Genomic DNA, 20,039 nt, shown 5'->3' on the forward strand with positions numbered 1-20,039 from the left:
TACACAAAACAAGGGCGAATCCAGCCAATCTATGAAGATGGAGCTCATCTCTCCTCTCTTCTTCTTCATGCTTTCTTTCTAAAAGTGGAAGAGATCTTAAGGAGGTATCTATTGATCTTCGGAGGTAGCGGGGGTTTGAGCCATATTTTAGACTTTGTTTCTCTATTCGTCAGCTGTGTGCCATATTATTGCATTTTATTTTGCTATTTAACGTTATGTTCAAATGGTCTACTAGCTATTACGAGGTTTATATTAGGGGCCGTGACTTGTTAGTTTGAGGATTAGTATTAGGTATACACGTTATGATGGATGCAACAGGAGGTAGCAACAACAAGCTGCCCGCGGGCCCTATCATGGAAGCTCGTTTAAACTGATTTTGTTAGCTGTTAGCGTGCGGTTTGGACGCACGACTGTCGACGACGCCTTTTGATCTGCGGGGTCCGTGTCATGGGACATGCTATACCTGTGTATGGCTTTAATTTGTTTTTCAAGGACCTCGCCTCAAGTGGCTTGCCGGCCGGCTTTTGTATTAGGGAGGAGCATTGCATCATGCATGGGACATGGCTTTAGGGATTACTATATGTGGTGCCTTTTATTACCACCGCCTCGGCCAAACAAATGTGACGAGGAGGGATCGATCAATCAATGATGATGGTGATTCTCTCTCTCTCTCTCTCTCTGAGAATTTGATGGTGATTCTCTTGTTCCACCTTTCGGATCGGAGTTGGGTCCAAAAGAGGCTTTGTCCTCACCGAGCCCAGTTCTCTTCGCAGGCCCAATGTGACCGTCGCGATCTTCTGTCTCGTCCACCACCACCATTTCGTCTACAGGCCCCCAACTGGTTGCGATGTGTCCTCTCAAAAAAAAAAAAAACTGGTTGCGATGTGACATCCATTGGGCCATCACCTTCACTGTTCGGCTCTACTCGTGTGTCCGCACGCGCCGCCCGTCCGGTACCTTCGCAGAGGTTCCTCCGCCACCAAGCACCAGGCGGGCGCACACACGGCGTCGACATGCCGGGAGCCCGGGGCTCGTACAGGCTACAGTGTGCCAGGACCACGTTTAGCGCCCACGCCGGCACTACAATGTCAACACAAGACGACACCCGGAGTCATGGACGGACGCAACAAAGCGCCCGGTTCACTCTCACGGGCGTGCTGCTGCTGCCGCAATCCATCATCTCCTCCGAGATGACAAGACCAAAATCGCTTCGGCTCGACCACGTACAGGTACAGAGCCGAGCCAGCCAGCCACCCGTCCCCTCGCAGCCAGAAGGCTCTCACTCCGTACAGTGCGTGGCTCTTATAGGGAGGCCGGAGTCGACGACCTGGGACTTGGGAACAGCGCTGGCTTTTTTGCTCCGTCCAGCCACTGGTGTGTAGCAAGGCTAGCTCAGACATGGCTGCCCAAGAGGAGGGAGCGCAGGCGACGCAGATCGAGGCCGTGAGGAAGAAGAAGCCGCAAGGGTGGAAGTGCATGCCCTTCATCATAGGTTGGCTTCTCTTCTCTTCTCTTCTTTGTTTATGGGGCGTGCATGGCGTGAGCATTTTTTTAGAGTTTTAATGGCGTGAGCATTTTTTTAGAGTTTTAATGGCGTGAGCATTTGTTACGGAGTTTTCATCTTCACATGTTGGATAACCCTCTCTTCTACACCTGGGGAGGAAATAAAACTCCATCTTTTGTTCTGTACCCCTAACATCAGGGGCGAAGCCATATTGTTTTTGAAACGACCCGGATTTTCGAAAGAAGAACCCGAATCCATGTATTATCGTGATAGTCCATGGATCAGTAGCTATCACATACAGAACTCATTTCAGACAGTAAATCAGTTCATACTCACTTAAAAAATTCAAATATGGGTTTAATTATTCCAAAATCCAGAGGATTTGCAGTACGAATCTTTTATTACAAGCCCATTGGGCTAAACTGGAACAAACAGAAAACGGTAGCGGTAGCTGGTCTTCGGGCCATCCTTCAACTCAAACTTCATCTCCACAGGCAGCACTTGAGCGTAGCACGGGCTTCTAAGCTTCAATCGTACCATCCGTCTTCGTTGGCGTCGAACTCCTGATCGGATCCTGCATCTTGCCAAACTATCCCCAAGGACGAGATAGGTTCACGTCACCATCCATATGCAAGCTTTAAATTGATGCAAAGGTATAAAAGTAGCCAAAGAATAGGCTGAGATTTTCTATGCGAGCGTATATGTGGCGGAACCGCCCGACATAAACCAGCTTAAGTGCGCTAACCATCGTTGCGAAGGCAATTAGGTTTAACTCGCACAGCAGACGGAGCACATCGGAGGTCCGTCGGGTAAAATTCCCGATAAAACCACTTAAACCTGGATCGAACAAAGCAGCATAACTCACGCGAAGGCGAGTCCAGAGATTACAACACTACACCATATATTACAACACAGAGATTTTAACATAATAGTAGAATTACAAACCAAGTTCCAAATTTAACAAAGTACTTTTCGTAAAGCCAACATAAAAGAAAAACACCAGAGTTCTTTATTGCAGCGGATACGATACACGATATCTACCGACGATATGGGTGTCACGATGAAGCCCGATTCGTGACACACTCGTTCTTGTCATCGCCGGCCGGAGACGTATCCCACTCCACGGACCAACTAGGCGGGAGAGTGCAAGGCCAGGTCAGACTGGCAAACATGTCCTCAAAAGTATCTCCTGAAACAAAATGAGCCACAAGCAAGGCTGAGTATACTAATACTCAACAAGGCTTACCCAACTGAGGGTATATTTAGCCCACTATCTAGACATGCAAGGCCTTTGGCTTGAGGGATTTATTTTGCCGAAAAGCAATAGAGTGTAGGTCCTTACTTTTAATTTTAGCTTCAAGGTTCTAGTTCAATTAACCTTTCTAGGTGAGCATCTATCCAAGAGCATACATGGTGAGAAACATTTATCTTTCATCAATCAACCATATTGATCATCAACATCATGTTCCACTTCTTACTCTATGTGGCAAAAGGGTTAAGCAGTCCCATTATCCGTGAGAGGCGGACGATTCGAATCGAATTTATTGACCTTGCAAGGCAGACCTAAACACACGTCACGTGGTTACTCCCAGAGTCACACGTGCAACATTTCCCTTTTCTTTCCGGGTTGTGGATCAGGGTCACCGTCCTCGACTACAGAGTACGACGACTCTGCACTCGCATGTGCGCGCATGAGAAACGACGTTCAAAGAAGGTGAAAGTAAAGTCCACTTGCCGGTCCAATCAGGTACTTATGCTTACCGATTACCATATTTCTCGACATGTGGTTAGTACGTTCAAACGCTTAACCACCACTACCACACACTACGGCCTTATCAAATTTCACTAAATAGACGGGGCATCACAAGTACCACAACCCCGCCCATAGGCCTTATAGTTGCAGCAGGTAGTAAACATACAACTCCTATAATTCTCGCGAGTGACCGGAAATCACTCGACTTCTACCGAACCATTAGCATAGCCAACTAGCGACCTACACATACTAGTGTTCAAGCATAGATACCTAGGATCATGCAACTAAGGTTCCAGTCAACTCCTGTAACTTAAATGCACAAGTAGATAGGAACAATAATAAGTTGCATAAATTTAAAATAGTTGGACATGCTCCGGGGCTTGCCTTTCTGGGCGTAGCTAGTTCTGGGTTCTTCTGAAATCGGGTTCGGGTCTTCAGTAGCTTCAGTTAGATTCACTTGAGCTTCACGCTGCTTACTCTCGGACTCGGGCACCAGCTCGTACGTTCCGTCAGCGAGAGTAGTAGTATCTATATGAAATGCACATGTGTGAGTTGTTGTGATGATAATAATTTATAACTTGCTTCACTATAAAGTTGTAATTCAAACAAAACCCGGAGATAAAGAGTGAAACACTTTCATTCATATTTTACTGGGCAATTGTTTATAGAGTAAAATCTAATATGTTTTAGTTCATAAAAGAATCTACGGTTGAGTGTCAACACTTCATAAGTTAGAAGTAGATTCAGCAACTACAACATTTACACAAATTAAACTACAACATTTTTGAATCTCAAATTTTTACAGAGGAGTCTACATACGATTCTAAACACGCTTTAAATTTATCATAATTCTTCCAGACATAAAACAGGGGTAATAAAATTAACAAATTTAACTCACATATAACAAGACTAATTAGTACAAAGAGTTACAAAGTGTTTTTGGCTTTCAAAGTTTGTGTGCTAGCTTATCTTCTGAAGACTAAGACATGGTAAAATTTTTAGATTTTTTCAGATGCAAAAAACTATTTATCACAATATAACACCATTTTAATGGATTAATTCACGAATCTAGCTACACAAATCTAAAAATAACAAAACTTGGACAGTGGTGTTCATCTAGTATTGTAAGTACACAGAAAAAGTCTCATACATATGTATAAATCAGAACACCCAGAAATAAAAGAATATATTATTCTACTAGATCTAGCCAAGACTAGGGTTTCATCTAGTTACAAGTGTCAAATGGTGCTCAAATTTTTACACCAAGCTAAGCATGGCATGGATTAGCTACCAGCCAAAAATCACCTATAAATGCTTAGTAGAACTCCTAGAATAATTATAGCCTAGGTAATCTAATCTTTTCCCTAGATTACAACACAGACAAAAAATAAATATGTTCATGTAATGAAAGTTGTAGATCTTGTTGCAAGGATTCCAGAACATTTGGATTTGTATTTTTCTGATTTTTCTACGAATTTCTAGGCATTTTCAAAGTTTGCTGTTTTGGAAACAAAAGAAAAAGAAAGAACTTTTTGCACAGAGGTCCCTGGAAGAATTGTTTTCCTTGCAGATACGCCCCTGGCCGGACTTGGAGATAGGGGAGGCGGCGGGCGGCCAGATTCCGGCGCCTGCGGCGGCCGGCGGCGAGGGGGAATAGGGGGAGGAGCAAGAGGGCGGCGAGAGCAACCTATAGATGGTCTTGGACGGGGTTGGGGAGGCCGGCTTGGGGGTTCCCCGCGGAGCAGGGTCTCCGGCGGCGGCGGCGGTCCGACGAGCCTGGGCGGCGGCGAGCGGGTCAGTGAGCACCGGTGGATGTCAAGGAAGCTCTCTGCGGGGTTTGTTGGGCGCGAGGAAGGGTGGAGGAGGGAGCTCCGCGACGGCCTAAGGGGCGGCGGCGGCCATGGTGGCGGCTTGGCGCTCGCGCTCAGGAAGGAAGGAGAGAAGGGTGAGGACGTTGTGGAGCTCGCGGGAAGGGTCTAGGCGGGTCAAGGGCGAGGGTAGGGCGGGCGCGGTCGGCCAGGTCGTCACGATGTCGCCGTGGTGGTTCGGCGGCCATCCTCGTCTTGCGTTCAGGGATCGGCGACGCGTGGTGGGGTCGAGAAGCTTCAGAGAGGAACCGGGGCGGAGCGGGCTGGGGGCGCAGCGAGGGCGCGGCTCGTGGCCGGCGGCCTCAGCTCGGCACGGTGCCAAACAGGGGAGGGAGAGATAACAGAGAGAGTAGAGAGAGAGAGATTTAACTAATTCAAATTTGAATTTCTCTCAAAATTTTCAAATAACACTCGAAAAGTTTTGAATACGAAAGCTGTTCCAAAATTCAAACCCTACCACTTTTGTTTCAGGCTTACTTGCATTTGGAGCTCAATTCAAAAGTTAAATTTGAAATCCCGACGAATGTACGTTATTATCCGATTCGAGTTAAATTCAAATTTTCTTCGACTTTTGTATGAAAACTTAAAAATATTTGAGCATGAAAATTATTCAACACTTAAAACTCTACAAGTTTTATTTCAGGAAAATGTTCAATTAAACCACGGTTTGAAAGTTACTTTAAATCTAACACAACTAAGATTTTGAATTCCTAATTATTTCATGTAGACTTTCATTGGGTTAAGGGTACATGATTTGGTGCTAATGACCCTGGTTTAGCTAATGAAACACCTGGGGTGTTACAGTATACATATATATATAACCATAATCATGTCTCTCACCCATCTCAGGTTGGTGCAGGAAACTCCCTCTCCCTGCACCTCATCTGACTCCACAGGGGGAAGTGGACTAGAGGGAGATAGAAATACTGGGGTTTACTACTCTATGAAAGTGCAGCCGGATCAAGAGATGTACATGACCGAGTACGCAGCTATACGTATAGTTTTCACCCTGTAGGGGTTGTACACATGTACCCACTCGGGCTGCAAGCCGGGAGCGACCCAACTGAGACACAACCCACAACCATAACTCCCTAACCATGACAGTACCATCCTGCATTCTCGGGGTGGGATACATTCGCCGCAACGAATGTTCCGGGGCTGTGGATCTCTAACCTGGCCATATGGCTTCGAGAATCTCGGAGACTGGGGTCGGAGAACCCGATCGGGCCCACGCACCCCGATTTGGGCGTGCACGGTCTACCCGCTCCTGGAGACTAGGGTCGGAACACAGCCACAGTCTGGTACCGCACAGCTAGAAATGGTGGAACCCCTACCCATACGGGGGTAAGTGGTGTGCACGTTTGACATAGTTCTGTCACTGTGCTTGGACGTGCGCTCTCCCTCGCCGGCGTGCCGCAGCTGGTGATCAGGGACCTGCCGCCCCCGCGGACCCCTGCCTCCACCGCTCCCCCAAGTCAGATCGGCGCCGCCTCGCATGTGCACCGCTCTCCCTCCTGCATCCCCTCCGTGGAGGACCTCCTTGCGGCGGAGAAACACGAGGCCAGCGTGCGGCGGCGTCGTGTTCGCCGCAAGCGCGCCCAAGACGTTGCTGCCAAAGCCCGCCGACACAGCCTCCGCCTTGCCACCAGGGAAGAGCCTTTCTACATCGACGCCACCTCCAAGGCTTCCCGCGTCAAGGCGGCTCAGCTGGACCTCGCGCGCGCCTCCGCTTGCATGCGGGAGGTGCTGGCGCGGTCCGGCGTTCTGGAGCGCCCTGCCCCCAAGAAGATCTCGGCGCGTGACCTCTGCTACCTGGGGCGCGCCTGTGGCCTGCCTAGCCTCTCCACCGCCGGCGACGACGCCGACCCCGGTGTGGCGCCAGAGGCTTGATGATGTTTTTTTTCCGTTTGTGTTGCGTGATGGGGCTTCTCCATTAGGGAGATCCCCTTGGCTGGGCATGGTCCTGTTCTCCATGTTCGAGCTGCTCATCCCCCTCTAGGAGAGCGTTTGTCTCTCTGGCCTGATGCTTTGCTCGGCCTCCCTGCGCTAGGTCGTGAGCGCATGGTGATTTGTTATGTGTTGTACTCTCGGTTGTTCATGTCATGGTGTTGCAGCTGCCGGTGTAACTTGTGCGCTGCCATTGGTAGGGCGCCGACCTCAGTTGGGTCTGGCTTGTTGTACGCCCCTACCTCATGCCATAATATAAGTGCTTTGTTTGTGTACTGCTGGTGTTTGTTCTGTGTGTTATGAATCGCCAACTCTCCTTTTGCTCTTGGAATGTTCGCGGTCTAGGACAGACCACGCGCCGCGACGATGTGCTAGCTGAACTCATCTCTGCTCGTCCTACCTTTGTGGCGCTCCAAGAAACCAAACTGCAGTCCCTTGAGGTGCACAAGCCGTCCTCGTTCCTGCCTTGCCGTCTTCGGAGTTGTGTTGCGCGCGACGCCATCGGCGCGTCCGGTGGAATGCTTACGGCCTGGGACCAGCAGGTCTGCTCCCTGATCGACACGGGATGTCGCCCCTTCACGCTTACTACGAAATTCAAACTCGCCTCAGATGCTCCGAGTTCACCCTTACGAATGTGTACGCGCCAGTACGCCGGGATGAGAAACAAGGCTTCTTTACTGAGCTCGCGTCCGTTGCTGCAACCATTTGTGGCGCGTGGATTGTGATTGGTGACTTCAATCTCACTCGCGACCCTGCGGACAAAAACAACGATAACTTCAACTTTGCTGAAGCAAATAACTTCAACGATCTTATAAATTCTCTTTGTCTCATTGAAATCCCACTAGCCGACCGGGCGTACACTTGGAGCAACAACCGGGCCGATCCAACCGTGGTGAGGCTTGACAGGTGCTTTGTCAATGTGGAATGGGATGCGATCTTCCCCAACACCACTCTCTCCTCCCTAACCCGTTTCTGCTCTGACCATGTTCCCTTGCTCCTCACTGCTTGCACTAGGATTCCACGTGGTTCATGCTTTCGCTTCGAGAACTCGTGGCTGGTTCGGCACGACTTCCGCTCTGTAATCCTTGCTGCTCTTAGCCAGCCAACGCACGGTGAGGTCACCAAAGGCTTTATCCTGAAGCTCAAACACTGCCGGGGTGCCTGTCGCTCTTGGGCCAAGCGCCTCCCACCACTTGAACAAAGAGCTACTGACATCAGAATTCTCATCAAGGCCTTGGATCTTCTAGAGGAGCAACGTTCACTTCATCCTGATGAGCTGCGCCTACGCCGTGCTGCTGTCCAGGGCCTCCAGGACACTCACGCCGAAAGCCTAGCGTTTTGGCGCCAGCGTTTCAGCTCTCGGCTTGCCGTCGAGTGGGACGAAAACTCCCGGTTTTTTCACGCTGCTGTGTCTGGCCGACGGCGTAGGAACAACATCGCCGCCCTAGTCAGCGAGAGTGGCACGGTCACCACTCATAGTGCGAAAAGTGCCATCCTGCATAATTTCTACTTGGGACTTCTTGGACGCAGCCGCGACGTCTCTTGGAGCTTTGCGTTACAGGAATTCTACCCGTCCCTTGATCTTGCTTCTTGGGATCTCTCCGCCCCTTTCAGCGCAAGCGAAATCACTACCGCTCTCTTCTCCATGGATATGAATGCTAGTCCGGGGCCAGATGGTTTTGGGCCATCTTTCTACAAGCATTTTTGGGGGCTCCTTCGAGACGACATTCTTAGCCTGTTCAACAGCTTCCATGCTTGTTGCTTGGATCTCGACGGCCTCAATCGTGCGCTGCTGGTCCTGCTTCCCAAGAAAGAAGGCATCTGCACTGCTGACGCCTTCCGGCCCATCTCCCTGCAGAATTGCCCCATGAAACTGTTCACAAAGGTCATGGTTAACAGGCTCAAACCCGCCATTCCCACCATCATCGATGCCGACCAAACAGGGTTCGTGCAGGGACGGTGCATCGCAGAAAACTTCGTGTATGCGGCTGATCTCCTAAGCTGCTGCTACAAACACAAAGTATGCACTGCCATTCTCAAGCTTGACTTCAAGAATGCTTTCGATTCCGTCGAATGGTCCAGTCTGGACAAGATTTTGGCTGCATGAGGATTTGATCAACGGTGGCGAAACTGGGTCTCCTCCATTCTCACGAGTGGCAAGACAGCGATCATGCTTAATGGCGCCCCTGGTCGTTGGATACAATGTAGACGCGGCCTCCGTCAGGGAGACTCACTCTCTCCATATCTGTTCATCATTGTGGCTGACGTTTTGCAGCGCCTCATCCGCCAAGCTTCTAACCGTGGTGAGATCCAGCACCCACTTGATCCCAACTTACCATGCCCGGTTCTTCAGTACGCTGACGACACATTGATCTTGACTCGAGGTGACGTCGCATCCATGGTGGCTCTGAAACGCATCCTTGATGCCTTTTCCCAAGCAACCGGCCTTGTGATCAATTTCCACAAGTCTACCTTTGTCCCAATGCACATTAGCGATGACACTGCAGCGGAGATGGCTTCTGTCCTTGGGTGCAGCATCTCCACTTTCCCCCAAACTTACCTGGGGCTTCCACTGTCACCGCACAAGCTCAAATGCACAGATTACCAACCTCTCATCACTTCCTTTGATCGATACCTCGCTGACTGGAAAGCACGGCTGCTCAGCACGGGCGGCCGCCTTGTTCTTGTCAACTCTGTACTAGGCAGCCTCCCCATCTATTACATGTCTTCTATCCTACTGCCGAAGACGGTCAGAGAAATCCTCGACGCCAAAAGACGTGCTTTCCTTTGGACGGGAGAAGAAAAATGCCACGGCTCAAGTTGCTTGGTGGCCTGGGAGGACGTGTGCAAAACCAAGGAACAAGGCGGCCTCAGTGTCAAGAACTTGGAGAACATGAACCACTGTCTCCTCCTCAAGTTTGTTCACAGAATGCATGACACGAGCACACCACCCTGGAAACAGTGGCTTCATTCCCATGGTGGTGAAGACTCCTACCTGGGCAAAATCCTCTCCAGTGAACTCCAACGCTACCAGAGCTTGACCACTGCCAGGATTGGCACTGGTGAGCATGTTGCCTTCTGGCATGACCGTTGGCTCCTGAACATCACACTTCAGGAGGCATTCCCTGCTCTCTACATGCACTGCACCCGCCCGGCGGCTTCTGTCCGTCATGTTCTCCGCGACGGGCTGCGACGCCACCTTCGTCCACGACTAACCAACGTTGCCGTGGGAGAGGAGAGCACTCTCCTCAACTGCCTGCGACACACCATGCTCACCGATCGCCAGGACACCAGGCTACTCCTCTCCTCCCCCCTGAACCCTTCAGCTCGCGGGGGGCGTGCCGCCTCATGCACGCGGGGGTTCCCTCGGACGCTATGAGGGTTTGGGCAATGCTCCTCCCCATGAAAGTAAAATTCTTTGCCTGGCTCCTAGGCCGGGGACGCCTGAACACTCGGGCCTACCTCCATCATCGGAACATCAGGGCACTAGAAGACTCCTGGTGTGTGCACTGCCCTGGTGTTTTGGAAACCGACGTTCACATCTTCGTTGGTTGCCATAAAGCACATGTTGTTTGGGCCCGGCTTGGCATCTCCATGCACTGCGACCTGGTTCAGCGTCCATGGGACATTGGCGTTGGTGTCACTTTGCCTGATGTGCTCCGCGTGGACTTCTTCCTCCTACTGCTCTGGCACTTATGGAAGGCTAGGAATGCCATGATTTTTTATCAGCTCGACTTGCCTCCTCGCGAGGTTCTCAATCGAGTCGCCTTGGATCTCGACGCTTGGACGAGACGGTACAAGAAACATAGGCTGGAACTACAGATTTGGCAAGATTGGCTCGCAACATGTAATCCTCCCCCTTCCTCAACTCTTCCCTCTTAACCCTCTCCCCTGTATCTCCTTCATGGTATGCCGGGAATCAATTGGATTGTACAAAAGTTTTCAATTAATGGTAGGTGGGGATGCCCCCCCCCCCCCCCCCCGATATTGCTTGATTTTTTTTTCTTCAAAAAAGGTGCATACTGCTCTCTCTTCTGATGTGCAGCAAACGAGACGTTCGAAAAGGCAGCCTCATTCGGAGTGGCAGCGAACCTGACAACGTACCTTGTGAAGCGCTTCAACATCGGGCAACTCCAGGCGACCAACGTAACCAACATCTTCTTCGCCACGCTCAACTTCACACCATTGCTAGGCGCCTTCATCTCCGATTCCTACCTGGGAAGGTTCAGAACCCTAGCCTATGGGTGCTTCGCGACCCTCCTGGTATGTCAAATCAGTCCATGAAGCTTCTGTCCATTTCACCTGTATATGAAATGAAAAAAAAAATCAGTTGTCAGTGTTAGTAAAAGGCTCCATAAAATGAACCTCAGGATGAAATGATGAGTGCGAGTGCAAGGATTCGAGCCAAAAGATTAATAGCTCACAGAACTTGATATCCGAGTTGATGATATTTTACTGGTTTAAGCTGTTCTAAGGAGTAGTCCATAGATCCCAGTAAAATCATGCTACGGCCACCATATACACTGATTCATGCTATCATGCTGCATCCTACAGTGCTTCATGTAGATTAAGTGCTTATAAGCACATGATACACGATACAAACCCTTTTAGATGCATAATGTAGTTGGATTGCACATTAGCACTGGCTTGGTAGGCAACCTTACACAAGTTTTTTTTTCAAAAAAAAATGCACGACTACAAATTGACTTGATTTTCGAATAAATGCTTGCAAATATCGAAAGTTGATGCAGTTGTGCATTGCTTCTTTCTAACTTGTGTGTTTTTGTCCAACAAAACAGGGGATACTGGGGGTGACTTTGACTTCGTCACTTCCTGCCCTCAAACCAGAGATATGCAATCAAACAGCCCAATTAGGTGGACACTGCAATGGTGGTGCTATACCTTTCACTAGGGCTGCTAACTATTGGTGGTGGAGCAATACGGCCCTGCAGCTTACCTTTCGGAGTAGACCAATTTGATCAGACTGATGAAAAGAGTCGAGAGGGCCTAAATAGCTATTATAATTGGTACTATAGCACAAGTACTGCTGCTCTGGTGTTCTCTATGACTGTTCTCATCTACATCCAGACAAATGTCAGCTGGGCAATAGGATTTGGCATACCCACATTGTTCATGTTTTTCGCAATTATCATCTTCTTCGCCGGTGCCAGATTTTATGTCCATGTACCACCAGAGGGGAGCATCTTATCTGGATTTGCGCAAGTTTTTGTGGCATCATTTAAAAAGAGAAGACTCAATCTTCCATGTTCTCATGACATAAGCAAACAAGAGTTGATGCTCTACAACCCTCCCACAAGGGGCAGCCGCATTTTCAGACTGCCACTTACTTCACAATTCAGGTGAAATATAATATCACCCTTATATATATATATAGGGTATGCAAAGATCAAAAGCTTTCACTAGTACAGGAAATTCCTCTAAAGAACTAACCAGAATCTATCACACATGTCTGAAAATATGCATATTGAAATATTTCCAAAAGAAACCTGATTCTCTCAAGAAAAAACAATTTTCAAAGATCAACCCGGCCAAGAGCCACTATTAGTATTTCATCACTATTCTGACAAGCTGGAATAACTGAAAAAGCTGGATGTTTCAGTCATACTCCCTCCGTTTGAAATTACAAAGGTGTATTTTGTTTCATTAGGATAAGATTTTCACCAACAATTACTCCAACAATACATAATTCTTGTGACATAATTTCAATATTATTAGGTTTGTATGGTTATGATTTTCTATGACATGGTGATACTTTAATAGAGCAAGTGTCAGTCGAAGCTTTGTCCTAAGAAATGAAATACATATTATAATTTCAAAAGGATAGAGTAAGTATTATGTATATCCTAATTGCAAGTGAATCTGTCTGATTAACAAACTGACATGAAACCATTCATCAATTGAAAATATTAAATAAACAACTAGCCTAGGAGGCACAAGATGAGCATATAAATCTGTCTGATTTACAAACTGACATCAAATTCAAGTTGAAGAGGGTTAGAACCAACTGAGCTAGGCCAATTGATGAAATCCATGTAATGGAAAATAACATACAGGCCACATAGAGACTATTTTAGACCATGCTCTATGCAAGCAAGGATGTAGTTTCAGTAGATTGTGATACATGCCTGAATGAAGTGAAAAGCAGTGTTGGCAACATGCTAGGATTGTCTGATGTGTCCAAATTTCTATTCATTCTCAGGTTTCTGAACAAAGGTGCAATTATGCTGGATGGTGATATAAACGATGATGGTTCTGCAAGAAACTCATGGGAACTCTGCAGTATCCAGCAAATAGAGGAAGCCAAATGTTTGATAAGACTTGTGCCTATTTCTTTTTCTGGCATCCTATGTTTCGTTGCAATGGCTCAACAATTCACCTTTATAGTATTGCAAGCGTTCACCATGGACTGTCACCTAGGGCCACACTTTGAAATTCCTGCAGGTTCTGTTTCATCCATCTCACTTATTGCCCTAACCGTGTTCATCCCCATTTACGACCAACTTATGGTACCACTTGCAAGAAAGTTGACTGGGCTGGAAGGTGGAATTACAGTCCTACAGAGACAGGGTGTAGGATTGGCACTTTCTCCAATTTCTATGGTGGTAGCAGGACTTGTTGAGCATAAAAGGAGGGATTCAGCTTTGTCTAATGGAGGTATATCATCTATGACAGTTTGGTGGCTTGCACCCCAACTGGTTTTAATGGGTATTGCTGAGGCCTTCAATGCAGTTGGACAAATAGAATTCTACAATAAGCAGTTTCCAGAGCATATGCAAACCCTAGCAGGATCCCTTTTGTTCTGTACTATTGCTGGAGCAAGCTACATGAGCACTGCGCTGGTAAGCATCACAACAAAGGTTAGCGGCAGAAATGGTAACACAGGCTGGTTAACAGAAAATATCAACGATGGCAAACTTGATTATTACTATTATTTTATTGCCATCCTGGGAGTGCTGAATCTTTTCTACTTCCTTGTATGCTCTCACTATTATCAATATAAGGTCGTGTCATTCCATGCTGAAGAATCCATCAAAACACATGTCAAGGAAGAAGCAGCTACAGAGATAGAGATCGTCACAAGTGCACCAAACAAATGAAAATTTCAATGGCGATCTATAATATGCAGACTTAGGGACAATTAAGGTTCAGTTTGTAAGATGCCTTATAGTAACATATTATCTTATGAAGAAGTGAACTACGGTTCAGCCAGCCATGGTGACTCTGTTATCCAAACAACAGTAAATAAAGGTCTATTATTTTGGAACTTCATTAAGTTTTAACGAAGTCTGTCATACTTCAGTAGAAGCTAATGTCGCCTGTAATATGTGTAACATGTAAGCACAGGCAGAGTACACCAATTTCTTCACAGATTTTACTGCAGTTTGTATGTAGAAGTCTATTTACCTGTATATTGCGTTTTTTTTTAGCGTCACCTGTATATTGCGTTGGGACCAAGGTTCACACAACTAATAGTAACTAGCTAGTTACAGGAACTCAGGAAGTAATTGGAAAAAGCAGTAGGCTCCATTAACATGTAACCCAATAGTTTTAACATCTGCAGAAGTTAAAATTGCCAAATTAATTACATCAGGTTCCAAATTTCACTTGATATTTTTAGGTGAGTGCGTACAGTATGGGAAATCTATCACACAGATAAATGCATAATCTAAGTATACCTCTCCTGAGAAGGAAAACAGGGAGAAGAAACTTGGGAAGGGCATGAGACAGCAAGCAACTCGTTTGACTAGTCAACAGCAGTTTAGCCATCACATGATTTTTTTTTAAATACGACACTAGCTTGTCTCAGTACAATATTTCCAACCAGTTGCTGATGCTCTTAGCATTCATCTCTCTCAAGCCAGCTTCTAACACAGCTGCTGGGCCATGGCCAATACAAGCAGATCAGTTTAAATAACTTATGAACTGAGGGTTAATAAAGAACAAGAGGCAGCAGCCAATATGATTAAAAGTTCAATTTGTTACAGTTAATAGAGATTTTATTTGACTTGTAAAAAGATTTTAGATATGCAAATGCCAGAAAGTCATTAAAAAAACAATGTTTCGATCAACCACAGCTGGACAAGAGGTTTGTGGAGGATGCAAACGGTTGAGGAAATGGCAAACTTTGTAAAGCTTTGAGACTTGGTACAACAAATTCAACTGAGCAATGGGCCGGATAGAATCTTATGGAGGTGGACTGCAGATGGAACTTACACTGCCAAGACAGCTTACAATGTGCAATTTATGGGTTCTTACAGCACGTTCAGTGGAACATCTATCTGCCAGGCTGAGGCAGAAGGCAAACATAAGTTCTTTGCGTAGCTGCTAGTACAATGCAAGGTTCTCACAGCAGACAAGCTCATGGCTAGGCAATGGCAGTGTAACCCGGTCTGTGTACTCTGTAATCAGGAGCAAGAAACGGCAGCACATCTCATCCTTCATTGTCCATTTGCACGGCTGGTTTGGGAAAGAGTAGAAGCATGGACCAATAAACTGATACAGTACCGACTGGGAATTTGGAGATCATCGTTTGGTGGCAAAAGAACTAGCACATCTACCAAAGAAGACAAGAAGAACAAAAGCAGCATTCATGATGTACAACGCTTGGAACATATGGAAGGAAAGGTACCGGCAGGTTTTCGAGAATAAGCAAGGTTCACCAACGGATGTCTTGCATGAGATCAAAATGGAAGTCCAAACAAGAAAATGGCCTGCGGAGGGCCAGAGATTTCTTAGTTATCTGATGTTACGCTTTTCAATTGTGTTTGAGTACTTTCTCTTTTATGTAATATCGAACTTATAGAACACATTATCTGTTTCCCTCTTCTTAAATGACAATGCAGTGCTCCTGCAAATTTCTTCAAAAAAAAAACAATGTTTCTATAGACCAAGTTGTTAGCAAGCACGTTTCTGTTTCCAGGGAGTAAACATGTAAGCTATTAAATTTCCTCACGTAGAAAGTCGAGGAACAATCACTGGTGCGCCACGGACTTTTTCAAGAGCAAAACTTATTCGCAATGGCCGCCCTAGCATTACCTGTAGAATTAACATAGTTCAATTAATTTGCTGAATCCTTTCTAACCGCAATGGCTAACATGTGTTCAGAACTATACAGCTATACCTTTCCATCCATAGCATCCTTCGCAACCTTAGCCTCATGGTCATTTGAGAAGTGAACAAATCCAAAGCCTCTTGACCTTCCAGAATTTTTGTCATACATTATCCTAACTGCAAAAGCAAAACAAAGTCCTCATATAACTTTGATAATTATTTTAAATATAAAAAATGGAAAATTGCTACAAATTTGTGGGACACATAGGGCAAAGGTATAAAAAAATCCATCTCTTATCACACTAGCTTAATGCCAGGTAAACACGTAAACAACTCTATCCACCGGTTTTCTTTCAATTATATGAACACTGATATGGTAACTCATGTGGATGAACAAAAACTACATGCAGGCTGAAATAGAGGACCATCAACTGCTCATTTTTATACAAAGTGTTGATAGCTATCTGTGTAGTACGGAGTAATACGTACATAGTTCTTCTGAGTGTAGCTATTTAGTGTCAACATTGTTAACTATTGGTTTTGTTAACATACATGATACATTAATGTTAATGCTATTGACTTTAAAACAAAAAGGTGTAACCACATGATTAATTTCATGAACTTTCTCGCAAAAAGAAAAATCATGAGCACACACCCAAGTTAAACCTTATAAGTGGCTGATAAATAGGGACTGGCAAAAAATATGCAAGATGTGGCAGAAATACTTGTACATTTGCAATCAAACTGTCTATGGATGCCCATGAGCAACAAATTTCATCAAATACTTAAGTAAAATCAACACTATCACTTTTCAATTGCCTAGGCACTGCTTGTTGTATGCCACAACTCACAAGCTGCATTGTACAGATGAGCTGCACCCTAATATATTGTTCAAAATCAAGTACTCTCAGAAGCTCAGACAGATAGTATCTCAGGCCTTTTACCAACTCTTTGCAATGAAACATGAACCATAGGCTTTAACCATGTTCTCGTTTTAGTAAATGTTTGTATTCAAAGATTGGTTAGCATAGTGAGGAGGATATCGATACAGATATATTAGGTTAGTCAACAAGTTTTCTTTTGGGTCAGAATACCATCAGATAAACTCCAAATTCCTCCATATTCACAAGACATAAGGCTCCCCTCCTGATTCAACCATGCTAGAATTGAGATGAAAAATTGTATAACCTGTAGCAATCCAAGGAACAATGCAAGTCTCCATTGCATCAATCATGCTATAGCTTCATTCTTGACATGTCTCTTTTAATCACATGGGACTTGGCTGTCGGCAAAGTGAAACTCCATTGCTCATGCCTGAAAGGCTAAAAAATATCCCCACTAGGCACTAGCTTCAGACAGACAGAGAGTGGATGGTAATTGTCTCATATATCTTTTCCCTTCCATCGAGATTAGTATAGTAGTGCTATCTAGTGCTGACTGGCATGACCTCAATGGAACTCAGCCCTAAAGTCTTCCTTTTTGTTTGATTTGAATAACATGATCTGATAGATTCGGCAACAATATACTTCCCAGCTGATGCATAAGCATTAGACAGTAACACCACGTGGCCATAATCAAACGACTCCATGTTCAGCACCTTGTTAGCAGCAACTTCAGTTAACTCTGTGTCACTGTGAAGGTGACCTCCTCCCATCAAAGCCTTCCAAGAATTTGCTCCCTCTTTGTTGGTCAAGCTAGCCACTTCTGCTGCTTCATCCAAGCGACCGGCTCTTGCCAACATATCTACTAGGCATCCGATGTGCTCTTGGCATGGATTTATGCGCTTCTCATTAATCATTCTCCTGAATGTGACCAACCCATCATCAATTAGTCCAGAATGGCTACATGCCAGCAATGTGTTCAAGTATGTTACACTGTCTCGCTCTTCACTAGATTCCTCCATGTCGTTAAAAAGTGCCATTGCTTGCTCTCCTTGGCCATTTATGCCATAGGATAATATCATAGTATTCCATGAGACAACATCTCGAGAAATCATGTCATCAAATACTTTACGGGTTAAACTGACATATCCACACTTACCATAAACTGCCATGAGAGTATTAGGTACGGGTCTATGCAGATATAAACCTGTCTTGTAGCTATACCCCTGAAGTTGAACACATAGCTCAAACTTAGCAATGTCATAGCACCCAATCAATAAGCTGACTAACGTCACAGAATCAATCACAAAAATATCTTCACGCCTCATCTTACTAAAGAGATGTATCCCCTCTAGTGCTTTTCCACTTCCAATATACCCTGAAACCATTGCAGTCCATGAAACTAAGCTTTTCTCCCTTGTTCCATCAAACAACACTCTAGCGGAACTTAAATCCTTGCATTTGGAATACATTGTGATTAAAGAATTAGCCGCAGGAAGCTCTCTAATAAAACCACGGATGACCATTTGATTATGAACCAATTTTCCTCTCCTTGCATCACCTAGAAGCGCACAAGCTTGCACCAAACTGACCATTGCTACCCTATCAGGAACTATGCCATTTGACCTCATCTGTACAAAGAGACTTATAGCTTCACCAGCATGTGCCTGCTCAAGAAGGAAACCCATCATCATTGTCCAAGTAACAAGATCATGAACAATGATTTTCCTAAAAATCTCTCTTCCGATCTCAATGTCACCAAAATTCAAGTACATGCCAAGTATTGAGTTTGTCACCGAAACATCCATATCAAGGCCCATCTTAATTGCATAAGCGTGTGCACTCTTGCACATTCCAAGGTCACCACAACCAGCATAAGCTTGAGCCACATTAATCATGGTCACAACATTATTAGGAAGTATCCCAAAACAACCACACATCCTTTTAAACACCAACAATGCTTCCTCAAACAAATCATTGTGCATTAACCCGGAGATCATAGCATTCCAGGAAACCAAACTGGGATCCCTCAAATCACTGAAAAACGCCCATGAATTCATGGGGCACCCGCATTTCGCATACGCATCGACCAGTGCAGTTGCAACAAAAGGATTGGATTCCAGCCGACTCTTCACAGCCCACCCATGGATGCACTTGGCAAGCACAGCGTCACCCAGCTGAGCTGCCGCAAGCAACAGACCGACCAAGGTGAACGAGTTTGGGCACACCCCCTCCCTCATCATGCTGACAAACAGCCCAACTGACTGGCGGAATGACCCACTCCTTGCATGCCGGTAGATCGCCGCCGAGCAGGCGACCACGTCCCTTACAAGCATTTCATCGAACAGTTCGCGGGGCTGGGCGCGATGGGGTGGCTCACTGCCTCCACGGCGTCTCTTCGAACACCTAGCACGCGCACCATCTGAACTCGAACCGAACCCAAAAATCCCAATGCGGAGAGGTTATATTATTAACCACACCCAAATTGAGCACTTCTAACTTCCTAAGTACAGTAACAGCGAGGTTCCAGTTTGCGATTCTGTTTCGTACCTTCGGTGACGGTGCCGAAGGAGGAGAAGGCGTCCGTGAGGGAGCGCTCGTCCACGGACCACGACAAACCTGTGCGCGCAAGCGGGAAACCGAGACGTAATAAGTCGCGAGCCATGCTGCAACCGTGGATCGGATGGGAGACAAACCCGGATGCGAGAGAGTAGAGTGGTACCGGCGACGAAGAGTCTGGAGTTGGAGGGCGGCGGCGGCGCACCGGGAGGCGACTCATCTAGTGGTGGTGGTGGGGCGGCGGCTGCGGAGAGCAAGCGTCGCAGGTGGTGGCCGTCGTGGAGGAGAGGGGCGAGACGCAGGCGGGAGAGCAGCGCCCGAGGCGTCATGCTGGGTTCCGGCGAACAGCGGCGGCGGTCGCGAGAGCCAGTGGGGGCTGAGCCAGCGGTCGCGGCCCAATTATCGTGGGCTTTGAGAGCAATGTGGCCTGCTCGCTGCACAAGTCGGACCGGACC

General features: G+C 46.5%; 1 protein-coding gene and 1 pseudogene across 4 annotated transcripts; one reads left to right on the forward strand and one right to left on the reverse strand.

The window, feature by feature from the left end:
• Positions 1–1,259: 1,259 nt before the first annotated feature.
• On the forward strand, positions 1,260–14,517 carry LOC120709024 (annotated as a pseudogene). Its single transcript, XR_005689556.1, has 4 exons — positions 1,260–1,492; positions 11,118–11,335; positions 11,872–12,432; positions 13,293–14,517. The product of XR_005689556.1 is annotated as a protein NRT1/ PTR FAMILY 2.13-like (transcript).
• Positions 10,608–20,033, reverse strand: LOC120709023 (glycine-rich RNA-binding protein 4, mitochondrial-like). 3 transcript variants are annotated; one of them, XM_039994526.1, is made up of 5 exons: positions 19,748–20,016; positions 19,576–19,644; positions 16,215–16,321; positions 16,047–16,129; positions 10,608–11,374 (listed from the first exon to the last, which is right to left on the reverse strand). In XM_039994526.1, the coding sequence occupies exons 1-5, from the start codon at positions 19,911–19,913 to the stop codon at positions 11,371–11,373; spliced, it is 429 nt and encodes a 142-aa protein (XP_039850460.1). In that variant the 5' UTR covers positions 19,914–20,016; the 3' UTR covers positions 10,608–11,370. The 3 variants fall into 3 exon arrangements, 2 of the variants coding, with proteins under 2 accessions (XP_039850460.1, XP_039850458.1); XR_005689555.1 differs by lacking the exon at positions 10,608–11,374 and adding an exon at positions 17,333–19,447 and having other exon boundaries at positions 15,749–16,129; positions 19,748–20,033; XM_039994524.1 differs by lacking the exon at positions 10,608–11,374 and having other exon boundaries at positions 15,749–16,129; positions 19,748–20,006.
• Between the last annotated feature and the right edge of the window lie 6 nt (positions 20,034–20,039).

The sequence above is a fragment of the Panicum virgatum genome, chromosome 5K (assembly GCF_016808335.1).
Source record: "Panicum virgatum strain AP13 chromosome 5K, P.virgatum_v5, whole genome shotgun sequence".
Classification (NCBI taxonomy): domain Eukaryota; kingdom Viridiplantae; phylum Streptophyta; class Magnoliopsida; order Poales; family Poaceae; genus Panicum; species Panicum virgatum.